Here is an 11,912-nt window from a genome sequence, read left to right as displayed (position 1 = left end):
TGGGAGGGTAGTGGCGGCAATGATGGTGCTGTAGTACCCTGGCAGCTTTTCATGGCACCTTGGCTGAGAATCGTTGATTTGGGAACCTGTGACTGACTTTGTGCCCAGATCCGACTCTGAGCCTATAGCTTATAGGGAGAGTGCCCTGCTCCCGAGAGATCAGAATACAGCTGCATCATTTGCATACTCATGTCCACCAACCTGTGGAGTATGGTGCCGCTGCCACTAACCCCATTCTGTTTAATGTTTTAGAGTTAATCTGTGAGGATGAGCAATACAGACCTTTGTGCTAGTTCTGGGAGGCTTGAGGGTATCCAAGGTGAGTAGAGATTGCCTGCTGCAGTCTTCTGCCTCTTGGCTTGTTCACATATGCATGGTAGTTGTGGCATGCAGTCTGTTGTGGTGATATATGGTGACTAATGCAGAACTCTCTGGAAGGAGAAGGATCTGCCTACATATCTTTGTGGTTTCTATGAGGGCTCTAATAAGAAGGAGCTTCAGGGAAAAGACAGTTTTATGTGCCACCAACATTTGTGGGGAAGGGAACATTTTGGGGCTCAAAGGTGCTGTTCTTGGTATTCTACTCATCTCCTGCCTGCCTGAACTGGACTGCCCCAATCAGTCTGATCTCTGTGTACTGCTCTGTGAAGATGCACACACTGTCCCCTTTGTCTGCACAGAGAGGCTTGCCACATAAATGTGAATGGCAAATTTAAGCTACCTGGGTGTCTTCGTTGACTCTCCAAGGATCTTAAACACCTGACCAGGTCATTCTGAATTGCCCTCCTGGGCCAGGCTTAAAACCGTTACAAAGGCAATGAATAAGGCAAAGCACAATCCAATCTGAATCCTGGCTGCAGCATGTAACTGTTTGTCAGATTTCAATCCAATAGGTTTGTGAAAGGCTAAGAAATATTTGCAAGGTTAGTAGCAACTGGCTTATTCTTCAGACAAAACTGCACAGCAATAAATCCATTCATGAAGACATTAATTCACACTTAGCACATAATGTGCTGACATTTTCAGTTTACTTTAGACTCTACTGTCAAAGTAATTTCAGACTATAGCAGTGCAGCAAAGTACAAAACAGGCTGCAAAGCACCTTTCAACGAACACATTTCCACGCCAGTTATCAGTGTTACAAATGTACGGATGATGGAATATTTTTATTGTTATGCTGCCACTCATATTTTGTTTGCCATTGATCTTATGTCAGATTAACATTACAGGGAAGATTCTGAGTGACAGCTTGAGTAGAACAAATGTTAAACATAAACTACTGTTTCCCTTGCCTCTCCATCTTGTCATCTTTCTTCAAAATCCTCACAAACTGATTGTGCTGGACCTAGTGTATTTAGTTTATTAATAACCTACTGCACCAACATTTTTTCCTCTAATGTAAAATTTAAAAATGAATGAACTATGTAATGACAACACAGCTGTACTTACATAAGATAACTCATCACCCAGTACTCTCCCGATAAAATAAAGAGCCATACTCACATCAGTGACACTCAATATAGTCAAACACCAGGGTCGAAACAAACAAAACCCCAAAACTTCTGTAATGAACAAACAAAACTCAATTTATGCTGATACAACCCGACAGGATTTTTTTTAAATCAAAAAAAAAAAAAAAAAGAGAGAAGAGCCAAACACTACATTATAGCCGCTACAGACTTCACTTTTTCTACTGGATTAAGTGAATGAAGTACAGATACTATGATAATGGACTGCAATATAAAACCTTTAAGATGCCTAGATAAAAGTTACTTATTTTTGAAATTCTTCAGTGTGTCTGAAATTGAAATATTCTTTAAGTTCAATGAATGCTTTGTGATAGCCTCATCAGGACAGGAACACAATGGTTCATTAGCAATCACTCCCAGACTTACATAGGTCATGAGCCAGAATAGCTCCATTGAAGCTAATAACAGTCACTGAAGTTCCTGGCTCATGAGAGCAATCTTCACCTCATGTCTCAGCAGCAAAGAAAGCCATTTATGCATTCTGCACCCACAAAATCCATCTTTATGATTTGCAAGGGATGAAGCAGTCAGTGAGGAGAAAATGATATCCAAATAGTCATTTACCTTCTCCTTTGGTCCTATAGTTGATACAAGATAATAATAAGGTAAGGTGACTGTTCCCTCCTTTTCCAACCTGGCTGTCAGGCAGGAAGACAAAGATGACTTGAGAGTTGTAGAGCTCGTGTGTGATGTAGAAGGCCAGGAGCTCATTTTTTATGTTGATGGCAGTCAAACTTCTCTGTTGGATTCGTTTGCCACCCATAACTTTCTGCAGGTGAAAATTGGGTTGATGCCGAGTAAATGGATGTATTCAGTAACCTGGGTAATGTGTACCAAATGCGCATATGGATGTCAGTCAAAACATCCAGCACTTTCACACTCTTTTATTCTCCTGTTATCTAGGAACTTTCGGCATTATTTCTAGCCAGAACTATACATGGGATCTTTTACAATAAATTTTGAGTATCTTTTGGTATCCTATTCTATCAGTGCTTGGGTAATTTGATTTACCATGTGCTTCAATTCTTCTCTCTCAGATATGGAACACAATTACACTCATTTGACATTGGAAGCTAACCAACAGCAGGTGTCCTCATAAGCCCTCATGTCCAGAAGAGGCAATTCCTTTCTTCCAGTACTTGACAATATTTACACCTTAGATTGTTGCAAATCTTTTCATCAAGGTTTACCTTGTCCCCTGCTGTGGCAAAGATATAATAGACAGCTACAGAGTGCTTCGCACACATCAAATCAGTCAAGAGAGCTGCACACATGTTAATCTCCTTGCTGATTCAGCGCCCCAAAGGAATCAAGCTGTCTTTCAAATCTTGGTCCGTCACATTCTTAGGCGAGTCTTTCTTCCTCTAGAATGTCAGACCTGTCATCTTTAAGCGTGCAGTTACGAAGGAGCCATTGTTGAGGGGAGAACATTTTTAACATGCTGCAAGTTTGATTTTATCTGAATTAACTGTCTGCCTGCCCTTCATAAACCAAGTTATGTTTGTATACTCTGTCATGTCCATAAGACTGTTGTCCATACAGCTCATATACTTAAAAACACAAATCTTCAATTTGCCTCAAGAAATTCATACATTAGACATAGGATCCTCACCTCTTATTCTGAAGTCATCTTTCAACACTCTGGTGACTGGAGCACATGTACTTCTTCACACTTTGATTTCCATTTCTCATGCACACATGGAGGACTGGAGGCCCCATTTGAGGTATCACTATTCCTAGCTGTCAGATATTTTGTAAGTTTTCCTGTTTTTCTAAAAGCCACAGCTCAGGTCAGCTGGAGTGCAAAGCTTATTACTTGTATTTAAAAATTAAAGCATTGCCAAAGGAAAGATAAGGACTGAGGACGTTGACAGAAATTCAGAATTTCATTCCTAGCAGTACTTGCTTCTCTATTTCCATTTGTTATTTTTCTAATCTCTCATCATTGGTATGTTCCTTGAAGGCATTGTTGTATAAAGCCTGCAAGCAAGCGCAGGGCATTGAACAACACATCTCCTTGGAAGTCAATGACAGTTGCAATATTAAAACACAACATAATGATGAAAAGTGACCCAAAGTGACTGCATTTTATTCCATCAAACTACATCCTGGCCTCTCACTTTATATCACCCATCATATAATAACTACAAAATTAACTGGTATAATTCCAATGTTGCAGCTAATCTGTTTTGGGGAAATAATGTCACTGGAAAGTTTGCTATCAAGTAATGCTTCTTGTATTTTTTTTTTAAACTCTGTGGAAACCCAATGTTAGGCATTAAAATCTTTCCACCAAGCCAAGGTGACACAGCTGATAAGAAATGATGAAGAGGAGAGAAAAATGATTAATTTAACCATTGTTGGCCAGTCTCCTTTAGGACTGCATACTTTAAGGACTGCCTAATGTAATGTTTGGATGATGTATAAAAAGCCTACAAGTGAACTTAATGAAGACTTAACGACTGACTTCTTCCATGAAGCTCTAAAACACTAACCCATAAAAAGCCACTAATAGCCTTCTTCAACTCAACACTGTTTAAAAACCAAAAATTGAGATGACATTAACAATATAGCCCTGACCTGTGCTTCTCTGAATTGCTCAGGGTGTCTTATGTTACTTGTGCTGGCTTTCAAAGTCTGAGCTAGCTCATGTTGAATTTAAAGGAAGATGCTTGATTTTGAAAATATTTGAAACAGGGCCTAACAGGGTGCAGGGGCTTCAGGCCAGAGACCATGTCTAATGCTTGTACAGCATACAGCCCATTGCTAGTACCTGGCAAATAATAAAGAATGATACATGTTAATTCTCACATTTATTTCCACATTTCTAATCTCTGAATTTTCTTTGAAAACAAGAAAAATCCATTAAAAATGTTATACCGATTTTGGACATTATTTGACTTTTCCTAATTGCATTAAGTCTAGGTGTTTGAACACTATAAAAGTGGGAAGTTGGAAGGTGACAAGAGCACATCTCAGAAGTGCCTGAGCACATACACATGGTCTATTGCTATGAACACTGTTTTTATTTCCTTTATACAAAAAATAGAAATAACAGACAAAACATACTTGACCAAAAAAACCCCCAAACCAAAAAACAATGCTACTGCCTTGGTCTCATCCAGGAGCCAATCAGGCAGAGTCCTGACTGAAATTTTTACAGTATGTCATGAAGAAAGGGAAATATAGTCATATTACAGTTTATCCATGCAATAGATGAAGTACAAAATGTGCTCAGGGGCCAGATGATTGTTCTAGAGGTTGCCTGTGTTATTATAATTTCCAAACCATTACTTTACTCACTCATGCCTTTAAACACTGGACATTGCAAACAAGTTCAATATCATAACACAATATCATAAAAAAGGGTTTGTATATGGTCTTGCTGCTACAAATTAAGGCATCCTAACAGTCTGTTGTTTTGCTGGTGAGAGTTGTGTCTCGTATTAGTGTTTTAAAAGGATATAGTTCAGGCATTTCAAATCACGCTTGAAGGGAGATAGTGAGACACCATGAGATGTAATTTAAAGAAAGAGCTCCTGTAACTCTGGCTCTTCAATTCTTTTTTGGTTGCAAGATTTCTGCCTTTTCCTGTTCACGTTGTTATGCCTGGGAAGAAAAGAAGAAAATTATTCAGGGTCTTACCATTAACTCGGAATATATTGGTTAGTGCTCATTTATCTTGTTATATACAGATTTAAAGTTTTGAATGGTAATGAATTGTTCTTTTGGAGTCTCTAAACATGTTTTACTGACTCTCAGCTTAATACTATTTGCAGTCCAACTGACTTCCTTTTGCTTCTCTTGCAAACGGATTTGTGTGCACAGACACATAACCCTAATTGTACAAATGGGGCCGTCGTAAACCTCTGTGTAGATTAGGGCACGAATAAAATCTTTAATGAAAATTCATATAGTGTTAAACAATTCCCAAGTCCCAGCGAAAGACCATGGGAATTGGACTCCTACTTAAATCACATAAAGAGTTTCAGAAAATATTATACCGTAACAAAACAATAATTATACCATCAGCTTATTTAGGCAAGGACAGGATCTTATTTGTAGACTGTAACTGTTAACAATTTTTTCAGTTTTATTGTATAAAGATTTTTATCTGAAACACTAGTAAGGACCCCTTCTGTACAATGTGTGTATTAATATCCTTAATACCTCATGTAACTGGTTTTGAAAGGTGCATACTATTTATTTTCCCAAAATGTTACCCTTTCAATTAAAGCAGCAAAACTAAACAGAAGCCCACCCCCAACAAAAACCCTTATAAAGAAACCCATGCAAATTATTACATAGCAAAAACAATTCAGCTCAGAATATTCCAGTGCCTTTTATTTGACTTTGCTGTAAAATGTGAACTCAAACCTGTTCTGATTCTCATCAATGAAGTCCTTCGATGAAAAAGTCTTGGGCTGGATTTTCAAAAATGCTGAAAAGGGGTTAGAAATCCAACTCCCATTTTCCAAATGACTTGCATGCGCTCTTAAAAATCCTCCTTTTGTTTCCTTCCTAGCAGGAAGACTCCTGCAATACAATCAGCACATAGGCCAGATCCTGGGATGAGGTTAAATTTCACAAAGCACAGGTCAAGGGTGTGCCTCTGAAAAGGTGGCTTTAAGCTCATATTTTCACAGCCCTGATTTTTCTCCAAGTCAGTGCAGGTTTGCTGGGTCCTTTAATTTATCCCATACTTCAATGGGCACAGAGGGCTGAATGTGCACTGAGCACAGGGCTGTATTAGCCACACACTCCTCATGGCTGGTTTCATTGCCACAGGTAGTTTACAGGAGAACAATGTGGGAACGATGCAGTCAGAAACCTTTAGCTAAGTACAGACATTATACTTTTAACGATATATGCGATCAGACACCAGTTTATACCCATAACAGAACAGAAGTTTGGCACGCACAGACTGGTTTAAAAATGCTGGAACCTGACCCTGCCACCGAAGGGCAAATGTGTATTCTGTTTGCTACTGATCTGAACTACACCGGTAACGGAAAACCAAGCAACTTAGATCAATTCCACCTCAGGCTTTTTGAATGTCTGGACCAAGTCTTCTTGTTCTAAAACCCTGCTTGGTACTGATGACCAGTTATTCCTCATGCCCACACTTACAGTGAAGGACGAACAAAGAGAAAAATGGGGTTTAAAAAGGAAAACCAGCAAAAAGTTTTCTCCTGCAAATTATTCTGCTGCTCTTGTATTTACCAGGCATTGCTGACTTCAGCTGCCTGCAGTGTTTGATTTGTAATATTTTTTAAGGGTTTTAAATAGAGATTTTGGGGTAATGCACTACTATTTTTTTAACGTCACTGAATTATGCTGGGTGAGCCCTATCACCCTTCCCAATGTGTGGGTCACACAGAACCGAAATCGATCTCCTTCAGACATACGGCTCAAACAGCTTCCATGTTACAGCTCTGCAACTGCTCCATGATCTGTACAAGGGATTCAGTTTTTGTAGGTCCCAGAATGGCTGGTTCATAACGTATGACTATGAAAGCCCGGACCAAGGAACTGTATTTAGCTACCTCTCTTTTTTGGGCTTAAACATACCCATCAACAATGTCAAACATAGCACAGCTTTGAACGAGTTAGTTTGGGTTCTGAAAACAGTACAAGGGGGCTAGATAGCCCTGAGAAGGGCTTATTTGCTCTTTGGAGTGATATGCAAACCTGCTTCAGCTACCTAAGCCAGTTCATATAGAGTTACTTCAGGTATCTCTGCGTGGCACTGCATGATACAGTGTAGACTTGGCCATTGAAATTTGCAATTCACCATGCTGGTGTTACAGGGAACTTTAGTGCTTTTTATTTGTGTTTTTACAGTTCCCAGTTCCTGCCAGCCTGAGGGATAAAAAATTCACTCGGATTTCTAGTTTGCGTCTCTTGGTCGCAAGGTGAGACTGACTACTGTTTGTACTGTGAGACCAGTACATACCATTCCCTTTGCACAGAAGGCACTGCTGACTTGGCATAAGTGATCTTCAGACCAGTTTTGTACTCTTACTTCCAGACTTGTCATCTACTGGACCCAAGAACTTACATTGCTGAAAGTTACTGTTTATTAGACACTTGGCATTTTAGAAGCATATACCATTAATGACCAGGGATCCCACAATGGTGGATTTCCTTACTGCACTAGTACATTAGATGCTAGCTGCCACAGGCTAATACAGAGTGGGGTTATCATATGTCTGGGTTTTCCTGGACATGTCCTCTTTTTTGGCCCCCTGTCCTCGTGTCCAAGCAGGTTCTTAAAATGTGAGCAAATGTCCAGGTTTTTTGCTTTGTTTCTGCTTTCCTGGACACTAGCAACTTGGCTGCCTGAGGCTGGGAGCAGCGGGCAAGGTGATTAGCTGTCAGGGGTCCCGTGCGCTGCATACGGCCCCTGGCAAGCTGTTCCCAGGTAAGAGACAGAGCGTGTGTATGTGTGTGTGCATGCACACAAGCACATGTGCAGGAGCTGCATGGGCAGCAGGGTGGGAGGGGTGGGTGGGCGGGCAGGGTACTGTGGGTCAGGAGCAAGGGGCACCAGCAGGGCTGGGGGCTGAGGATCAGGAGTGAGGGGCACTGGCAGGTCTAGGGGAGCAGGGACTTAGGAGGGAGGGGCAGAAGCAGGCAACAGGCATAATACTGTTCTCTTCCCCCCCCACAGATGTCCTCTTTTTTGATACTGGAAATATGGTAACCCTAAAGAGCCTTTTACTGATAAGATGCATCAGTTCTCAATTTAATCTACTACAGATCTCAAATGACTTAAACTGTGAAAACTAAACACCTCATTGGCATCTAGGGTACAAATAATTGCTAACATTTGTTTGGATTTGTAATAATCAAAAACTAACCAGTCCTTTTAAAAAAGAAAGACATTCTCTACAACTGGAATTTAATTTAGGCTATTCAGAAAACTATAGTGAATCTCATTTTAAAAAGGCACTGGAAATTTTAATAAATGTCTTGGCTATCAAATTATGGCCAATTTGGAAAAGTAAATAGCCAACAGAGCCCCTGACATAACTGAGTTTTTTAAACACATCAATAAATCAAGCAAACAAAACTACATCCCCAAAACATAAAACATAAGTGAAAAAAAGAAAAGAAAATGAAGACACAGGGCTGAATGGGAATGAGACTGATCTCAAATAATTATTTATCACATGCTAATAAAATCCCACATACAAAGCAAGGGTACAAAGACTAGTACTCTGTCAAGAAAAATAAGCCATGGATCTAAAGACCTGCATAGGGTTACAACTGCAGAGATTACTACTCCCTTTTTCAGGAAGGTTTCTCTCTTTGAGAGCAGTTGTGTAATGCCTCAATCAGAATTACAGTCTTCCAAACCCTTCCAGGGGAAAAAGTGATACTCTTCCTAATGACTGGGAACATGAAAAATGATGATTCTTCTGCTGGCCCGCTGATTCTCACAGGCCATGCGCTTTGATGTGGTAGAGAAACAACAGACACATACTTACTCACTTTGAATGTTAAAAAATCATGAGAGACTAAAACGTATTACAAGGTTATCGTAAAAAACTGAAAAACCCTTAAAAACATACTACTTTCTGGCCTACTTTTTGATTTCTGACTTTTGGAAGAATCTCCCCTGTTTTAGAATTTGTTTCAGGAAATTCCTTCATCCTGTAAGGAATAAGGCATGTTCACATCAACAAAGGAGTCTGCTGTTTTCACTCCTGGATAGTAGGGGAATGCTTCCCAAAGCATGAGCCACACATCCCTCCTCTGTACTCTGATCTCTGCAGCTTCATCCTGAAAGCAGGCACTACCTCTTGCCTCCCTTTTTCCATGGCTGCTGAGAACTTTTCCCTTCAATTCACACTAGGTGGCATGGACCCCTGCTCAACTCCTTTCCTCTCCCTGCATGTTCCCATAGCCAGTTCTACAGCAGTGCACTCAGGTCAGGGTTGGTTCCCTGTAGGCAGGAGATTGGGTGAGACGCACATGGCCTTGGGATAATTTTTTCCTTCTCACCCATGCCATTCCTTCTTTGATTCTCTTCCTTCTATACAGAGCTGGGCATGGGAACAAACTGCCCCAACACTTGCTTCTTCATTCTCCATCTCTTCTGGGGACAAAGCAGCACAAATAAGGGAGAAAATTTCATCTGTGCAGCACAGTAAGCAGAGAAAAGTCTTTACTGGGATGGCTAAACACTGCAGTCCAAAGTCTGCAGCTCAGTCTCCCAGTAGAGGCCTCTACTGATGGCAGCCAGGACTGGAGCATCAGTTACTGCTCCAGCAGAAAGCCTGTGCTGCCAGGAACTTCTCACGGGAGGCCAATTTTAATGCAGCGAGGTTGTGAGCTGGCAATCTTAAATGATGGTTCTAGCTCAGGGACAACATTAAGGGCCTCATAACTCTCAAAAGTCCAGGAATCTTGGATGTTTGGCTGGAAAATGTCAACCGATTCTATGAGACAGTTTCATACTTAATACATTTCTTACATTAGAATAGGTTGAAAGTAAAAGAGGAGAAAACTATATACAAAGTGTTGCAAATGTCTGGATTCTGATTTCATTGACAGTGATTTGAGATCAGAAGCAGATCCTAGTTTGAGCTATTAAAATGAAGTTTCTCATAAGTCAGAAGTACCCGGGCTATAAACAAATCTAGATACAAGCTCAATACTTTTTAGAAAGGGATGTTTTAAAATAATGTACACTCCTGATGTACTAAAAAAAGATATTTTAAACTTTTCAAATGTTCAGTCAATACCTTAAAGGAATCATGCTGGTTATGTTCATGTTCAATTAAGGACTTTAAATCCTGATGAAACCAAAAAAACTACTCACAAAGTTGCTTGCAGTTGATCAAAAATGATGGGGCCATTTATAGAATATTTTCTTTTAAAACAAACATGTATCTTATCCAATGCTGCTTTTTCCTAGGTATGTTTATGGATCCTGAGGGACTGGTCTCTGTCTGCCTGACAATCCTAACAGAGTATACTTAAATAAGAAAGCTTAAACTCGTGGTCAAAATCATAAGACTTTGTTTTAACAAATTTAATTTCTTCTCAAGTCTGAGGCAGTGTGAGGAGAACACTATACTTTATGTTCAAAATATGACTGAAGGTTGATCTGCCCTTCTCATGAGAGGAAATTTAATTTCCATTCTCATCTGGTACTTGATTTTCATTCAACGGAGACTAAGGTCTATGCCAAACTGAGCTAAAACTGCATGGTGGATTTACGAGCATGACTACTTTTAATGCATGCTTAGCACTGAAATCTCTCAGCTGGTTCGCTTGTGACATTAGCAAAAAAAATCGACCACAAGTTTTTGTGTTTCTAGGAAACGAAGCATCAGCCCCATGCATTCCCTCCTCTCCCAAAACCCCATGCCACATTCATCATTTAATCTCAGGTGTGAATGATTTAACGAGCACATGCAATTAGGAAAAAACAAACAAACAACAGCAAAGCCAAACATTTCATTTTGCATCAGCACATACCAAGCATAGTTATAGAGGCGTTCTTCAATCAACGTGCTAGAAGAAAGATTGGTGTAACTGGAGTAATGCCCCTAGGGAAGTACAATACATAAATCAGTTGAAAACATGCAAAGAGCTTATCACATGCATAATATATACTGCCCTATTAAAAGGAAACATGCAATCAAAAGACTTCAGTAGGGTATTTTTAACAAGGAAAACTTTAAAAGAAGTTACTTTTGAAACCATATGCCTTCAAAGCCTACTACTTTGTCAAGGTAAAGAAAGTTCACTGCCTGTGTTGTGCATCTCTTGAATAGCTGTGGAACTCCAATATTTCCAAGTGAATTTCATATTTAACAAAGACAACATGTAAACAAAGCACCTTCACATTCAGCAAGCATTTTGTAGACCAGAGGCCAGATCCTATTCCACCTGGTAGGCAAATAAGTGACTTTAGGGGCCTAAGTACAAGTCTATTTCACCCTGCTTGAGGGCCTAGTCAGTGCAGAAGGTGGCTTGGTCCTTCTTTTCCTCACTGCTTTTTTATGACTCAGTCTTAAGGGTATGAGGATGATGTGTTACAGAAGCAGATCAGTTCTAAATGACTTGATCAGGAATCACACTTAAGCACCTGAGTCTGTGCAAATGCTTAATGGATGGAAAAGAATGTGGTCCTAAGTGTCATGCTGCATGCAATGACTGATAGGGTCAAAATTTCTTTTCAAATGGCTTAATCTTACTTAGTGAGCATGGCAAATCATTTATGAGCTCATGCTGTCAGAACATTTTTGATCCTCTTATCTCAGTGAAATACTGGAATCCATCCTTTTTGAAAGGGTTGGATTTTATGGTGTTAAAATTAATTCTGTGTTTAAACGGCAGCTCAACTAAACAAAATGTAAGACAGCT

At 39.9% G+C, this 11,912-nt stretch overlaps 1 protein-coding gene across 4 annotated transcripts in view; it reads right to left on the bottom strand.

The window, feature by feature from the left end:
• Positions 1 to 1,151: 1,151 nt before the first annotated feature.
• The window catches only part of SNCAIP (synuclein alpha interacting protein), an 80,383-nt gene continuing 69,622 nt past the window's right edge, over positions 1,152 to 11,912 (bottom strand). For 3 of the 4 annotated variants that reach the window (XM_090038453.1, XM_090038454.1, XM_090038456.1), the window contains 2 exons: positions 11,022 to 11,092; positions 1,152 to 5,138 (listed from right to left, as the gene is read on the bottom strand). In XM_090038453.1, the coding sequence (XP_089894579.1) occupies positions 5,054 to 5,138; positions 11,022 to 11,092 (156 nt within the window). In that variant the 3' untranslated portion in view covers positions 1,152 to 5,053. The remainder of the gene's footprint in view (positions 5,139 to 11,021; positions 11,093 to 11,912) is intronic. The other variant, XM_090038455.1, reaches the window with a different exon arrangement.

The sequence above is a fragment of the Crocodylus siamensis genome, chromosome 3 (genome assembly GCF_052110815.1).
Source record: "Crocodylus siamensis isolate JL-2025a chromosome 3, ASM5211081v1, whole genome shotgun sequence".
In the NCBI taxonomy this organism is placed as follows: domain Eukaryota; kingdom Metazoa; phylum Chordata; order Crocodylia; family Crocodylidae; genus Crocodylus; species Crocodylus siamensis.
Note: the sequence above shows the minus strand (reverse complement) of the source record. Positions and strands in the feature narration are given on the sequence as shown.